Source organism: Rhea americana, unplaced genomic scaffold, assembly GCF_003343005.1.
Source record: "Rhea americana isolate MKP2758 unplaced genomic scaffold, rheAme1 scaffold_10, whole genome shotgun sequence".
Classification (NCBI taxonomy): Eukaryota; Metazoa; Chordata; class Aves; order Rheiformes; family Rheidae; genus Rhea; species Rhea americana.
This window is the reverse complement of record NW_028185039.1, coordinates 3733537-3750466: the sequence shown is the minus strand read 5'-3', so window position 1 is coordinate 3750466 and position 16930 is coordinate 3733537. Positions and strand designations below refer to the sequence as shown.

At 40.1% G+C, this 16930-nt stretch overlaps 1 protein-coding gene across 1 annotated transcript in view; it reads left to right on the top strand.

The window, feature by feature from the left end:
- The window catches only part of BRI3 (brain protein I3), a 19119-nt gene extending 2427 nt beyond the window's left edge, over window positions 1–16692 (top strand). Inside the window, exons 3-5 of the mRNA XM_085300546.1 lie at window positions 131–227; window positions 1202–1316; window positions 16304–16692. Coding sequence (XP_085156672.1) covers window positions 131–227; window positions 1202–1316; window positions 16304–16436 — 345 coding nt within the window. The 3' untranslated portion in view covers window positions 16437–16692. The remainder of the gene's footprint in view (window positions 1–130; window positions 228–1201; window positions 1317–16303) is intronic.
- Window positions 16693–16930: the final 238 nt, after the last annotated feature.

The following is a 16930-nucleotide window of genomic DNA, read 5'->3' as shown; positions in this document are numbered from 1 at the left end:
CCCGCCGGCGGCGCCGGCCTCTCCCGCCGCGGCCGCCTCAGAGCCGCCTTCCCCCTCGGAGCGCCGGCGGGGGGGGGGGGCGCAGCGGCGTTAGCACTTTGGCTCCTTTTTTTAACAAAAATATCATTAAAAACTTGCCCTTCCCTCTTCACGCGCTTCCTTGTGCCCTCTCTGGCTCTTGTTTGCTTTTCTGGTGCACTTCGGTAGTCCCGGAGAGGCTCGCGCAGGTGAGTAGGCACAGTACCGCTGCTGGGGCGAGCCGCCGCCGAGGGCGGGCAGGAGGCTCCGCGGCGAGGAGGGACCAAGCGCCCTCGGTGCAGCCCGTGTTTGGGCCCCGCTGCTCAGGCGTTGCGTTGAGTCTCGAGGCCACGGATAATTCCTTGYTAGTAACTTGGAGCACATTCTCCTATAATATAAATTGCTGGTGACTTTTCATTCCAAATCGTGGAGTATTACATTTTTCGGTACGTAAATTGAATCAAGAAAATCTGAAAACTGTGTGCGAGAGAGAAACTCGAGCTGGATTATACCTGGGCAAAGTGTACCTTGACTGTGTGGTTATGCTGCATGTCTCTAACTATCCCTTTAAGAAGYATTTATTCTGTTTTTTATGTTAATGCAGTAGCCAAAAGCTTTCTCAGTATTCTAAATACAGTTGTTAAAATGACACATTCACTAGTTCAGCCTCGTGGGTTTTTCGAAGGACTTCATGCTGTGCAACTTGCTTCCTTACTGCTTGCATCCTAGTACCCCTGCCTGATTCTCTAGTTACAAACTTTAATGTGTGGAAGTTAAGCTGGAAATCAGAGGAAGGTTTGTTCCATTTCAGTAGTTTGTATGCTGGAGCGGCACATATCTGAAACATAACCTCTGGAAGTGAAACTCATAATCCTTGTTTGTTTAAACTGTTTTCCCCCAGTATTCTAACAGCATTGATACAAACTCTGAGTTAATTATTAGCTCAGTGTGCTTTTTAGCTGGTTAAAATTTACTAGGTGCTTAGGTTGATGAAGAGGCTTTGCAGTTAGGTGTGCTGAATAGTATGTTTCAACTCTACTTTGATACAGATTTGTAAAATGCTTCATCAAGACTACATTTCTATTTATTTTTTCCCTCTGTTAAACAGTTGTTTCCATACAGTTAACCAGATTATTGTTGTTTGCTTCACACACGGTGATTCAGTTGTTTCTTCTCATTTTAGGATATGCTGTTCCTCCACCGTCAGCACAGCCAAACTATTCAAGCACGTACACCATTATTCAACAGCCTGCTACCACCACTTCTGTAGTTGTAGTTGGAGGCTGTCCTGCATGCAGGTAAAATTGTTCTCTAGTTGAGAAACAAACTCAAATCTGTCTTTTTTTTTTCTTTTTTTTTTTTGAGTGGTATGCAAACAGTTAGTTGATTTCCCTCTCCCAATAGTTGGTGTGTGTATAGTACAATGGAATTAATTGAAAAAGTACTAAAATAAAGTAGTAGAGTGCTTTCATTTATTCAGCATGGTCTTGTCCTAATGGGTTCTCTCACCACTGCTACAATTAATGTAGTAGACTTCATGTAAACATGAATCTGTACTTTATGATGGAGGAAGATACGTAAGTGGTATTTTTCAATGAAAAGACATTTCTGTCACAAATGTAAATGGTCAGCCCTTGAGGGAGGGGAAGACAGGAGTCCTTTCTGATGCATTTATGACCAGGTGTAGTGAGTAGCATGACTTCCTTATGAAACTTTCTGTGATATTTGGTGGTAGTCACTTCTGGTTATCTGGCAGTCCTATGCAAGATGTCCTGTTCCCATCCTAACATTATCTACGCTGTGCAAAACTGGGTGAGATGGTTGTTGGTGTTGATTAAAAACATCAGTAATATAAGATTTTAAAAGTCTTACTGCAGAAGACATGGGAATTAATAGATTTAATTCAAAGTGTTAATCTGAGGCAGGGAGGGAACTGGAAAAAGAGTAGTCAGCTTCTTAGTTGGAGTTGCAACAAAAGAACAAGTTCCCCCTCAGAGATCAACAGCTATAAAAAAGGGAAGGAGGCACTCACTCTGTTCTGCATTAATGCTGTAAGTCTGCTGTAGTCCCTTTGCACTTCTCAATTCCTGTCATCCAGGATATTAACAAATGGGTCAGGGCAGTCAGATTGCTGTTTGTGCACTTCAGACACTTGTGTGTCTGTCCAGCTTTGACACACAAATGCAGTATTGTTCCCTTTCTGTTAAGATGTATGGGATTTACCCTTGCAGCATCTTGCAAGGAGGCACTTAATATTCTGCAGACCTGAGCTCTTGCTTATCTGTTTGAAAATGTGCATGTGAAACGGGCTTGCCAGAATAGTTTAAGTGATACTGGGTTTCAGCGTGATGGAGCTTGTCATAGTGTCAGATGCAAAGCCAGAAGGCATCTGAGACATAGCTAAAACTGATGTTTGTTCAAGAGTCAGTACCTGCCCTCCAAAATGGAGTCAAATAATAAGTTCTTATGCTATAAAAAAGCAGGTGCCTGTTGAAATTCCACTAGTTAAAGCTGAAAAATGGTAGTAGTTAGAGCTATTGATCTATAAGGAGGTGTATGTTTTAAACAATGGGGAACATAGCCACTGAGCTGTTCAGAGGATATGGTAGATCCTGCCCCTTGAGTGATTTTGTTAAAATGCTTGTGCTTTGACTCAAACAGAAAGCAGGAAGAACTCTACATTACTTGATGAAAATCAAGCTGTATGTTTATAGGGGCCTTCTGGCCTTAAAGCATAAATCTGGAAGTAAATTTAATATAGAAATGGTCTTTTGCAGTAGCTTAAGGTTGGTGGACTCCTGCTGACATTTTTAGGATTTATTTCTTGCAGTTACCCTGGGATGCTCTAGGAGATTCCTTTTGAAACAATTTTTTACAAGTATAATATTAAACTCTAGTATCCTTTCAGCCCTCTCTGGGAAAATGAAACAAATGTGAACCTTCAGTAAGGCGTTTAAAAGTGACCTGGCTTAAATAGTTCTATCCAATAGTAAGTCCCATATTAGCCTTGCATTCCTGCAGGTACCCGGTGCTGTGTACGTTGCCTCCTGTCAGGTTAGTGTTGATCTGAAGTAGAATCCTTGGACTCCTCCTTCCACTCTGCTAAAACAAAACACCCTTTACAAAACCTGGTTCACTTTTAGATCCTCAGGTTTTTGTTTTCGGCTATGAAAGAAAGTTAAGCTGCAAGGATTACTGTGACCTGTTGGTTACTCTGAGCCATAGTGCTCCACTGCTTAAACTGTAGGACTCTTCTAAGCACTTCTGAAATACGCTTGAACGGGAATCCCAAGGGCCAGTAACTGTATYTGGTAGTGGTGTATCTCAGCCTTCTTCGCAATGCCAGATTGTATCGCAAGTTCTGCTGACTCTTTTTAGAGGAAGAGTCCAAGTGTGACTCTTCGTCTCAGTGATGGGAGGGAAGAATCTCAGATTGCTTGTCTTTTGACTTGCTGAGGACTTGATAGTCTGCTACTTTAAGGAATTATTAGAAAGGACAGTGCGGTTGGATGGGAAGCATAGTACTGGCAGTGTAACTCTTCCTAAGGGTCAGCATTCATTTTTCTGAAGGGTTACATTGACTGCTTCTCTTTAGAAAAAGAGCTCATAATCTTTGACTTCTCAAGAACTTAAGCATAGTTCTAGTTTACTTTTTTGGCCTGGAAACCTGTTACAGAGAATGCAACATGCAACTATGTACTTGATAAAACACTGAACAGAAAAATGTAAAGGCATCAATAACATACAAAACTATTAGTAGTACATAAAAATCTGATTATTAAATAAAACAGTGTTTCTGTTACTCTTCTGATTTGATGCTGTGCATGATTATTAGAGAAGTTGATTTGCTTTACGCCGTGAGGGGGAGAAAGTCTTGTTTGTGGCTGTGGAATAACATCACTGATAGAGAGGGCTAATGCCCATCGTGAGGACTTCTGTCATGAGAAACACAAACCAGTCTCCTGCACAGTGGCATGTGTAAGTGTTGCTAATTCAAATCAAAACCACTCCAACTTAAAATATATGATGTTTGAGAAGGAGAAACGTGTGCTACTTGTCTCCTATGGGTAGGAGTCTTGTACTGCACAGTCATGAATGATCTTGGGGTTGATAGGCTAGCTACAGCAAAGTGGATCTTTAGGCAAAAATTATGGTACAAAGTTGTAAAAAGCTTGTAATACATCTTTAAAAGTAGCCTCCTTATAAGTAGGGTAGTATCAGCATTGCATGCACCTGGTCACTATATATAAACTTTCTTCTTCATCTCTAAAGCATTGCTGTGCCTGAGGGATGACTCTCCTGTCTTGCGTGCCTTACCTCTTGCTTAAATTATTCATTAGTTAGATCATCTTCACTCGTCACTGGTCAGCACTGCTTCCCAATTACAGACTCTAGTACTTGCTACATGTTTTTCTTTCTTTGTATTGTTATAATGTCTGTGGTAATTGCAGTCTTGTTCTCCTCAGACTTAGTGTGAACTTTTCTCCAAACCCAATCCTGGTGTATAGAGAATCAAACTGACATGCAGAATGCTGTCAGTTAATTTTATTGCTTGCAGTTGACATCTGATGATTGGCCAAGTTATGCTTTTAAACTGTTCTCTGTTTACAAGAACAACTTGAGTCATTACAGACACTAGCTTTAGAGATCCAGCCATGTAACTATCTTTTTAGCTTGGAGAATGCAGTGTGGCTGCTGCTCCTGGGGTCACTTTCATTTTCTTTTTCTCCGTCTTGCTTTGTTTGAGTAGAACAAACTTTGAAGGAGTGTTTGTTCTCCCATTACTTACAAGAAGAAAGATCCCTTGAAAAATTAAGAAAGCATTCTCTTGAAGCTTGCAAAAACTAGTTCTTTCAAAATCTGAGGCAGAGCCTGTAATGGGCCCTGTTCAGTTTTAATTCCCCTGTTTAGCAAGTATTTGGTTGTTCAGCAGAAAGGGTGAGAAGAAGGACATAAACCACTGCACTATGATGGTTTTCTCTTGAGAATTGTTGGAGTGGATCTCAAATTACAGTAATACTGAACTCCCTTCCAGGACTGGAGGATGAGTGGCATTAAAACTGTATTTATTCCCAAATGTCGTATAGCCTTCCTGCTCTAAGCATCTTTTTGTTGTGTTTTTTGACTTGACAAAGTAGTAGGATCTCAGGTTTTGATTTAAATTATTTTTTCTTTGATTAAGTGCATCTCTTCTGAGAGAATGGTCTCTGGGAAAATTGCAACTAGATGAACTCCTTCAAAATTTGAATTTTTTTTGGTTTCACTTCCGTTACTTTAGCCATCAACACTGTGTGTGGAAATTGATAGAAACTCTTTAGGATGTAGGTTTTCTGCAGTTATTCGCAACAAATACAGTTAAAATTTTGGTAAATACTCTTAATATATTTTCATAGTATATATTGGTTAAAAATACAAGGAGTCAAAAAAAGATTTAGCTATTTAGAGAATACATGTAATATCCTGAGGAAAACCTGTGGATTTTCTGTTTCTAATAGCAGGCTGATATACTACAGAGATCCTTTTGAATCTTATGACTAAAGCTACCTTTGAAATACTATTTCAAGACTGCTATGAAGAAGAATAGCAATAATAGTGTAGCAGTTCCTGGCACTGGTCTTAGTCAGGAAAACAAGATCAGCCTGTGATGGGAGTCAAAATAACTTCCTTATAGTACATAGCTTTTGTAAACGTATGCTGTGCAGACAGATTGGGGCATTCATCCCTGTTCTGCTGTAATTTGGTGGCTGGAGCAGTTAGGGCATGAAATTCAGTAATGACTTACGCATGTGATTGCAAGGAAGAAAGACTTGATACAGCAGACTTGAGCAGATGCCATGAGTCTGCCATTTGGAATTACTGGCTAGGATACTTGCAACTTTTTTTTTTTCCCCTGCCAGCCTTACATCAGAGGCACACAGCTGATTAGAAGAAGATCTATTACCCAAGCCCAAAAGAGGGGAGGTAGTAAGCCTTTTAATAGGATCTCAAGTGAGAAGAGCATAGCTCGTGCAGTTTCTGCAAGAATTTTATTCTTACTGCTCTGAACTGATTTAAGGGCAATAATGTAACCATCTTTTTTTTTTTCTAATAAGACTTCATTAACAAGTTAAAYAAGATATAGCAGAAATGTATTCCCTAATCAGTCCCTAAAAAAAAAAATCGTAATGTAGCCCCAAACTCCCAGTCTGTAAGTGGGCCTGAGCTGATAGCATTCTTTTATGAGTATACCATTTATCTTGGTGTCTGTGATAGTTAGGATTTCCTAACTTAGCAATAAGGAGTTTTGGGAGAGAGGAGAAAACCAGTCACAGAATCACAGAATGGGTAAGGTTGGAAGGGACCTCTGGAGATCATCAAATCCAACCTCCCTGCTCAAGCAGGGTCACCACATTTTCTGAGGAAGAAGAAAGGTCTGTTGGGTGACAACAGTGACCAGAGGTAATCCTGACCTGACTATGTACACACACTTGTGAGGGGGAACACCAGGTCTCTAGCCAGCACGTGGCTAAATATCCATGGTGCACAAATTACTCTAATTAGCTTACTCGGCCTCATTTGTGAGGCTAGGTGATTGTGTGAAGCTATAGAGCTTATCTCAGAACTGGAATTAAAGCAGTGGTGCTGCTTTATTTTTCTTGGAGTACCAGCCTTCTCTGATGAATGTGGCAGTTGGATATAGGCTGTTCCCATTGCCAGAATTTCTCTGACTCTGCAGCTTGTCCTCTATATGAAATAATAAATGAAATGGCCTAAAGGTTAAGGAAACTCAGGTTAGACTGCAAATAGTGTAGTACCTGTTGCTTGAAAGTGACTTTTTGAGGATAATAGCGTTGTACATGTACGCGCAGCCTACCCTGAGGAGAGCAGGCCAATRGCTATGTATAGATGCAGGCCCCTTTCTGTAAATATGGATCAACAACCATTCAGCATGCTTTCAAGCTGAGGGTAGGGGAGCTGGTACCTGGAAATTAAAACTGTAAGCATTCCCTTGCTTACATAGTTGCAGTGATCAGTTCTCTTCCTATTTTACTTACAGCTAAAGATGTAAGTATGCTTAACCTAGCTGCTGCCGTTGCATTAGCTAGGACCAACCTAACAGAGGCTATTAGGTTTGCTTTCATGTTCAAATCTATAGATCTAGTATGCAGTTTCCAAAGGCCTTGCATGTCACTGCTTTGTCTCTGTTTAAATCTGAAGTTAAAAACTCTGCTAACGTCAGTGGCAGGCAAGATGGGATACTGTCGTGAGAAACTCTGCTAGTCTTGCTTGATCAGTGAGGGAGTAGCTTTGTAGAATATAGCTGGAGACACTTTTTAAGTGGAGTATAGTTTTCTTTTCAGGTTGTGCAGAGCTTGTCCTACAACCAAAATACCATCTCTAATTACCTGGAATGAGTCCTTGGACTTTATTTGTAAGGGGTGGAAAATACTGATTAGCAACACAAATACTGTGAGATAGTGTTAAATCTAAAAAATGCTCATGTTAAATTGTTCTGATGTTGTCTTTTAAAACCTCGCTACCGGCCCTTTGATCCTGAGCATTTGACTTAAGATGTTAATTTTTTAAGACTTACTTTCAAGAAAAGGTTTGTCTGGAATGTAATTTGATTTTTAAATGCTTGTCAATGGCAATAATTGACCTTACTTTACAGAGTTGGCAGCTGCAGTATAGCTTAAATCCAAGGCACTGCTTGCAGTATAAATAAACCTTTCCTCTTTATTTTTAGATTGGGAGTGGTGCAGTTATAATCAGCTTTTACGTGGCTTATACTGTAGAACAAAATTTATGTTTGGTTACATTAATGAATCTACAGTTTGAATATGGAGTCTCTTAATTACTCCACAGCTCAGGTAGGATGCAAAAGCTAACATATATTCTCATTTATAAAGAAGTAGGGATTTTTCTCCTCCTAAGTGTAGTAATTGGCTAAATGAGGAGTGATTGGGTAAGTGCTTCATCTAAAATTAGGTGGTGACATAAATCAACAGAAGCCCAAAAGTGCTTGTGTAGTTAATGCTGCGGTAAGCCCACTGCTATAGATCTGTTATGGGAACTGACCCTGAAATAATAGGTATGTTATCAGGGAGGTCACATAGTTATGGTTCAGTTACGCTTCCCAAATGTGTGTCACATGTAACTGCCTTGGCCTGCTAGTTGGTTTGCTGCCTCCAGTTCTCCTCCGCACACTGACCCTGGACTGTGTCCTGTGGCTGGCTTTGTCCCTCGATGGTCCTTCTCCCTGGTTTTGATGCTGAATATGGACAGTGATTTTTTTGAACTGGTGAAATGCTGAGCTTGGCATAAGGAATACTTTCCAAATGACTCTGCTTAGGGGGGAAGGGACTTTAAAGTAAATTCTGTTTAAAAGTGCCAGGGACACCTGCTTACTAGTAGACTTGCCCTTTGCAAGATTAAGAGGGTTGATTGTAATGGGTTAGGCAGCAGTCATCTGTGCTTGGTTTGCAGCTACTCAAGGCTGACCAGAAGTACCCCGATTGATCCCTCTTTAATGTTTAATTAGTGTTTATTCCATAAGGCCAGATCAAAGTTAGGCTGCTTATTCTCTTAACTAAACACACTGACTTACTGAGGGTCACAAAGGTAGATTTAAGGGCAGGGACCGAATATGAAGTGAGCAAAAGATGAAGAGAAGACTTAAAAACGCTAACAAAGCAAGAGTTTTATGCCTACAGGAAGGAAATGGTCGCTGTATGTGAATGAAAAAGATGGTATTAGTGTAATAGCAAAACAAGACAGGAAATACAAGAACCTTAACATGCTGTGCACTGCATACTTTGATAGTATGCCTTTTCTGAAGTAAGGTCTTCTGGATGTAATTGAAATGCCTGGGAAAGGGACTCTGTTTTCCTCAGATGTATCCCTAGTACTGAAAACAGCTTAAATCTTTAATTACTTAGTAGATAGACAAAATCTAGATATTTCTATGTGCATGTATGTTACCTGGATAACCTTTGGGGAGAGGGGGAGGAGGAAGCAGTTGCCTCATCTGGTGTTCCTGAGCTGTTACCACTGATTTTCATTTGGCCTGAGAGTGCTAAGCATTTCATGCATTTTCACAAATACAAGTCACCAAATTCAACTTCTATATCAGGCTTGCCATTTTTCTTTTAATTCTAACATCCTGTCTATAACTGTCTCTGTAACCAGCCTGGCTATGTCCAAACAGTTTTATCTATCTCTGCATTTCAGTCCTATTAGATTTTTACCAGAAGGTGGCACTTCTAGTAGCACATCTTTTCCCTAGTGAATGATGTTGAAGGCGTGAGAGCCTTGTTTACTGCTCAAATCTTTAATTCTGGTCTATTTTGGAGAGCAAATTAAAATGTATTGTATAGTTTTAATGTCCAGATATATCCTAGACAAAGAGGTTGCAAAGCAAAGAAGTTACTGTATTAAAGCTTTCCTGTTAGCCTTAAGGCATACTGCAGAACCCCCGCTTACAGTAATATGCTCAAGTAGGACAGCTAGTGGAAAATATCTGGAAACAAGTGTTACTAGRAAGCTCTCCCACTCTGTTTTAAAAGTCAGTCTAATAAAAGCATTTATGATTTTGGATAGTATGCTCCTCTTTAAGGAGCTGCTTTTGAGGTTTCCTGGCAGGTTAATGGTGTAGTAATTAGTAAGTAATTAGATTAGGACTTGAAGGCTGAGTAGAAAAGGCAAATTGTTGCAGAATGCATTTTTCTATACTATTTTTCTTTCTTTTTGGCTCTCTCCCATTGATCTACATCTTTCCTGAGACTGACTCTGGGTACAGTAGTCCAGAGGAAGCATTAATAATCCAGGGTATGTATAAAAGGTTTACGTAAGTTGCAGGCTGTAGTCCAGATACATCTCTATATGATACTTGCCTTTTTTGCAGTAGTGGCAATGTTGACTGCTGTTCTGTTCATAACTTTTTTTTTTTTTTTTTTTTATTTTTTCCCTATCTCCCTTTCCCTGCAGTACTGTCACCTCTGTGATAGTTGTATTTCAGTATAGTGGGGGATATTCTGTGGTGGAAGGGAAGCAGGCACCACTGTCATTGCCTGATGTGGGTCCTGGCCTGGAGTACTTCGCAGGAGAACACTAGACATAGACTAAAGAGAAAGTATCAAGCAAGCAGAGCAACTCTAGAGCCTGCAACTTCCCTGAGTGCTGTTTGCTGAGGTGATGCAGGACATGTGCAGATGTGCCAAGTTGAAGGTGAATTTCTGCTTAACAGCAGAAATGGCCTGGCTCCTCCTTGTCTGTTGGCATAGTGTTTAGTTGTAGTGTAGTTCATCAGCACTTTCACTGTAGAAAAGTTTGCATGCCAGGCGAGGCAGACATGAAGTGTTTCTTTCCAACCCTAGTAARCCCAATGGAAATACTTGTCATCAAGCCAGCAGAAGTGAAAGGGCTGCTTGGTGTGTTCATCAGTCCCACAAGAAACACAGAGATATCTGTTGGACAGATGTGAGGGTGGCTGAATCTGACCTGCAAGAGCGACCTGGCAAACTGCATCATGAGGACAAGCAGTAGTTCTATTTCCAAGCAGTCTGAAATTTGCTTTTGCTGATGATGAGTGTATTTATGGTCAGTGTTAAAACTTACTGAAGAAATACTAGAGGTAAAAGTGTAATTCTGTGCTTCAAGTCCATACATTCTGTAAGTCAACAATTCATTGTGGCAAGAATCTATAAAGTTATTTGAATCAGATACAGAACCCTGGCAGGTAAGCTGGACCAACTTTCTGGGTATGATTGTCAGCTTGTTTAAGCCTCCCTGTCACGATGGTCTCCACTGGTAGTCGTCTTGAAGATTTGCAAAGAAAAAGGGTCGATTGTCACCTTGTGCTTGATTCTTGACACATCCCTTCTGCTTCAGTTGGAGAAATACTTTGTACAGTAGTACTCAGTGAATGTTGTTATTACTAATATTTATAGTATCTGTGGGTGGGAAACCAGAATTACTGTCCTTTGCCACGTGTGTTGATTCTGTCAGTGCTGAGTATGGAGATTCTGTCTTGGAGAAGGATGATTTCATGGATTTGGGCACTTTTATGTGCCATTTTAAACACAACACTTCCAGGTTGTGTTTTAAGCAGATGAATTTGTGATTAGTGACAGAGTTGTGGGGATGGAAGCTAAAAGGGACTAGAGAGATACATGAAACTTGCCATGGCTGAGAAGGCTTTCATGAAGTGCTTTAGAGCCTTGGAAATAAAGGTGGCACTTACACTTGTGAGAATAGTTCCACAAAAGCATGCCACTGGAAAAAAGGAAGGATCTTAAATCCTGAAGAGTTTGTCATCATAGCTGAACATTTTTTTGCAGAGCTGATCTGTCATTGCTTTGAGTTAAAATGTCTCTGGACACACGGATATTGGTGTTTAAGACTAGTGTGCAATAGCAATGTGAGATTGAAGTGCTTTTGCATTGATAGAAAGATGCAGCTCTGGTAGTGCGCGTGCCTAACTTGCCTGGCAGGGAGCAGAGGGGTGACACTGTGCTGAGTTGGCAGAGGTAGCCACAACAGGCAGCAGAGAGTACAACAAAATGAGCTCAGGACACTCTTGTTTTGAGACAAGAATCCGTGTGGTAACTTGAGTTATTCTACCTCATGTTTCCTTAATGCAGTCTTACTCAGGGCTATGGAAGTATAAACCTACTGCTAGGATCAACTGTAGTCTGACAGTACCTTTATACCAAATGTTACGTCAACAGCTATTGGAGGAACTCTGTAAACAGAAGTAAAGTAAGTTTATCAAAGGGAGGGGATTGATGTTGAAAGCTTAAACTTAACATTTAAGCTACATAAACAGAGTATCAAGAACACTTTGAAAAGCCTTTAGCTTCCAGGGATGTTTCAGAGGAAGGGGAGTGGCTCTTAAGTTTAATCAGGATGTAACATTTTAGGCAATTGCAGTAGCAGAATAGTCTGAATTCTGCACYCTGCTTCATTCTGTTCACTTGTATAATAGGTTGTCTGTGACTGCCCTGTAGGAAAACAACAACTCTTTGGCACTGGCACCTTGCCTGTTGAAGCATGTATTTCAAGGTCATTCTAGCTCTGTTTGTGTTGGCTTTGACTGCACCAGGGAATCTAAGTGTTCTCAGCTCTGAATTATGACTATTTAGTGTAGCTGCTCAAATTTCTTAAGTCTGAATATGCAGACTTTTCTGGCTACCTCCATTTTGGAGGATGTTCAGATACAGCATTTCAGAAAGAAGCCAAGTTCTGAAATTAAAACTCCATCCAGAAAACTTTCTGCTGTCGTATCGGTCCTTTGTCACACGACGTGYTGCGCTGAAACAATGTTTGATATGTGGGGTGGCCATTCAGTAGGGACTGAGCTGGAGCTGAACTACATCTATAGCAGGTTTTAAAACAGCTCTAAGGGAGACATCAGTTCTGGAAGTAGAAATAGGAAACACTTAGAGAGTTATTTTCAGTGATGCATGTTTGGCTTCTGGATTTTTATAGCTACCAGAAGTATATTTGTTAACAGCGTGTGACAGTAGTGCTGCATCTGATACATTAGGRAGTCTGAGTGTGAATAGCTAGTGTAGTCCTGTATGTAACCTATCTAATTGGCACCTTCCACAGTGAAGTCTTGATACTGAAAGTACTATTACTTTGTAAATCTACAGCTGGAATTCTTAAGTCTCTCTTATTCTGCTAAAGTGGTCAAGCCCTAAATGACTAGTGCACCTAGGCCCCTGCATGTTAATTGTATTGTTTCCTGCCCTCTTAAGAGGGATCTGTGACCACAGGAGAGAATGTGCTGGCAGCTGCAGGAACCAGATATTGCTGATGTGTGTAGTAAATTTAAGTAACAGACTGAAACAAACCTTTTGGCTGGCAGTGCGGACTCTTTACAGAATTTTTTGCTTTTAGGTTGGCCCAGGATCACCTGAATAGGATAGGAGAGGCAGAATCCTTATACATCTTGAAACTTGGAATTTGCATCCTGCCTGTTTGGTTGTCTGTGCCTGAAGCAGTTGCCATTTTTGTTGACTGCACAGTAGTAGCCTATCTAGATTGGGAACACTCTTGAGGCTAAGAGCTATAACAGAAATCCTTAAAACTGCCAAATAACACTTGTTTTCTACACCATGCTTTCATATGTTCATCTAAAAGAGCTGTTCTGTCTTAGGGCAAATCTGAACAGTCTGTGGCAGGTCTCCAAGACAGGAGTCAACAATTTGTAATCCTTTTTAGAGCAAATGTATGCTACCTGCTAATCCCCCAAGGTATGTGTGTGTGAGGGAAAACTCCACATCAAGAGAAGGTCTGGGGGGTGTTAACAGCAGCCTTTCAGAACCTGGGAGCACATAACTGAGAAGGTGAAGCTCAGTTCCTTGCTGAGGTGTACAGGGGAGGAAAATGAGATAGTGGTCATAAATTAAAACAGGAAAGCTTCCAACTGGATATAAAGATAATATTTTGCACTCTGAGGATAACTAAACATTGGAACAGGTTGCCCAAAGAGGCTCTGGAATTCTCATCTTTGCAGCTTTACAAGATTTGATTGAACAAAGCCCTGAGCAATGTGGTCTGAATTCAGTGTTACTCTGTTTGCAGTCAGGGGTTGGACTAGGTGATCTCCTGTCTTGTCTAACCTGAGCAATTCTGTGAAATGCTAGCTGTTCTATACTTTGTGTCATGATCAAGAAGAGTCTATGGCTTCTACTAAAATTAAACAATGTTCTTATCAGCTTTAATCAGAAATTAGGTCAAGTGTTCTTGATTACTTCTGTGGCTTGTAATTGGGTTGGATTTCATCAGATGAACAGCTTTACTGTCACTCTCCTGTACCTGAATGTGGCAAGATTATCTGTACTCTCTGCAACAGGAGACACTGAAGCTCAATGCAGTAGGCTAGTTTAACTAAAGTAGCTCTTGGTTTAGCAAGTTGTTATCAAACAGAGGTTTATCCTTTTCTTTTTCTAAATTCTAGGACTTCTATAAAAAGCCAGAAAAAGTATACCAGAAAAAGCATTTCCCCTTTTGAACTAAGAGGTCTTGGGAAGCAATGAATGTTCCAGTCAGCAGGCTGCTGACAGCCATCAGCTGTGATAGTGCTTTGGATGAGATGGTTCTAAAACATTCTCATACAATTACTAGACTGACCTCTGTAATTGTGCCAAAGAAAGGAAAAAAGCTTTTTTGAGAAGCTCTTGTATACCCTGTTTGGGATTCTGTTTCTGGCAATCTTGATTCAACAGGACAAGAAATTCAAGTCATGTTTTTAGGGAGTAGCTGGACTACTAAATGGCTTCAGTGCTAAACAGATATAAAGAAGTCTGCTGTATATCCAGAAAGCTTCCCAAGGATCTTACTTTCCACTGAGTTGATAATTAGATTTGAATTGCTTTAGACTGAGATAGGAAGCTTGAAGTCACTGAATGGCATCTACAACAGAAGGACTCTCATCTAAACTTTGGAGTGCCTCTTTATATTGGAGGTGCATGTTGACTCATGGTATATCAAACCTAAGTTATGCTAGTAATTAAAAACTAGATAACTGGGACAAAATTCACCGCTTAAACCACTTAAATCTACCTGAACCATTGCTATTGTTTGTTTTCCTCAAATGCGCTTCCATAGCAGAAAGGCCTTTTTGTTCCTTTGTGCTAAAAAAAAATGCAGATCATTTCTATTAAGACTGCTTACTTACATAACCTTTGCTATTGCAAATGAAGCAACTATAGTATTTCTTCTACTTTAAATGTTTTTCTTCTGTCACTTGACTTACTGCCAGATAGGCAGTTCGAAAATCACATGGCTTAAATAGCAAGTCTTGATTCTTTTCACAGAACCCCAAAGCTAGATATTGTGAAAACATCCTCTTTTGTCAGCTGATTATTTGGAAATACTTAACTTTGTGCTCTCTGTAAAATACTGGTCATTCTTCTATGCAGTATAATAATAGTATTTGCACTAGAACTGATTAGAGGAACCTAAGAATTTCTGAGCACAAACAACTAAACTCTTCTGGTTTTTTTAATTCCCCCTCCAACTGCTACTTGCGCTGCTACTGGTGGACCTTTGTGGAAGCAAAGTGGAAAATTGTTAGTTTTCATTAGTGACAAGCCTAGTGGATGAAACACTGATTTACACTATAGATACACAATTATCTCGTTTTAACTTGCTTAGTTAGATGTTTCATCAGAAGCCCTTAACCAATGTTACACAACTCTCTGCCCATTCAGATATTTCTCTTAGGAAAAAGCTGAGAAAAGGCACCCCATCATCAGATCGGAACAATCACAGAAACTAGGATTTTATTTATTCTTTTTTCTGAAAGAGCTCTTGTCCAGATTTATCCTGTGCGAGACTTGAAGTTGAACGAACTGCGAGGATTCACACTAGGATATTGTAGAAACAAGGTAGATGGAGCATATGACACAAGTGTGACTGCTGCCTATTGTGAAAGACCTAAACAGCTGAGAAACGGAGTTGTTTGACTTGCAGTAATCAGGATACCATTGTTCAGTTGAATCTTCGGCACTGTGTCATTCCAGAAGATTCAGTAAATAATTTTAAAAGCAGAACTGTTTCCGCTTTACTGAGACAAATATTTAGTGAGTAAGGTTTAGTTCTGAAAAAGTATATCCTTAACTACAAGAAAAAACTGGAGCCCAAGAAGTGCTATCAAGGCATAATGTGTGATACTTGCTTWCAACTTCTGTCCTGAATATTTAATTCTATTTCTGTGTAGTAACTTGGAGAGGGATGCGAGAATACAAGAGAAGAACACTGAGTTGCAGATCCTTCAAGGAAAACTCGCAACAGCATGTTTATCAGACGGCTGCAGTAGCACAGGCTCTCATGTTAGCCCTTTCTGTATTCGAGAATGCATGTGACTTAAGCTAGTTACCACTGTATATATGGTGCTAGACCTGTACATCGTTTTCATTGTACCTGATTTACCCAGTGGTTATAGTTAAATACATCTGCTGAGCTTTGTGGTGGCTATACTCTAAGTACCAGGCCAGGACTGCAGTGATAGGAAAATAGTTAAGTCTGGAACAAAGGAGCTGGTCTCAGCTAGACCTTTAGATTTCTTATTTACAGTCCTTGCTCTGAACAGCTGCAAACTTGCATTTTTCTTTAAACAGTGTAATTCAAAGCCTTCTGCAAGCCATGAAAATACGAGCCTTTTAAAAGGAAAACTTTTTGAATATCATCTTGCTTTCTAAAATCTAAGAAGCTGTCATTTTAGCTACAAGGTCAATGGGGTAACTTTGGGTCAAATGTGGATGCTCTTGACTCAGTCTGTTTTCCATTTTTGCAGGGTTGGCGTGTTGGAGGACACCTTCACCTGTCTCGGTGTTTTGTGTGCCATTGTATTCTTTCCAATTGGGATTCTGTTCTGTCTTGCACTGAGACAGCGAAGATGCCCTAATTGTGGGGCAGCTTTTGGCTAAGGGGATGAATGTGGACGTGCTTATGGAAGCTACAACTGTTAGCGTACTCTTTCTAATGTAAATGTCATGTACAATCATTTTATTTGCTTCAGACCTGTTTTGTAAAGTGTGAAGAAATTTAGTCTCTTGCATGTAATTTAAACTTAATCTTTTATGAGCATGTGCATTGCAAAACATGAAAACCCAACTTGTTTTCCATGTTTAGTGGCACCTCTTGAAAACTAAATAAAACTGCTTTTCTTTTTGCAATCCTCAACTTGTGGCTAGATTATTAAGTATGTGACTAGCTTTTATCTGATAACACACAGTCTGAAAGTGAAGTTAGTAACTTTAGCTACAAAGTAGGATGAGTATTTGTCAGAATGCTTACGGCAGTTTTTTTTTTAAAGGGCTCTATGTGCTTAATCTACCTGTCTCTTCAGTCTACACCTTTTTGAGAAAAGTCTTTGTCCCATATCTTAATGGCATGGTTAAATATATCCTCTCCCTCTTCA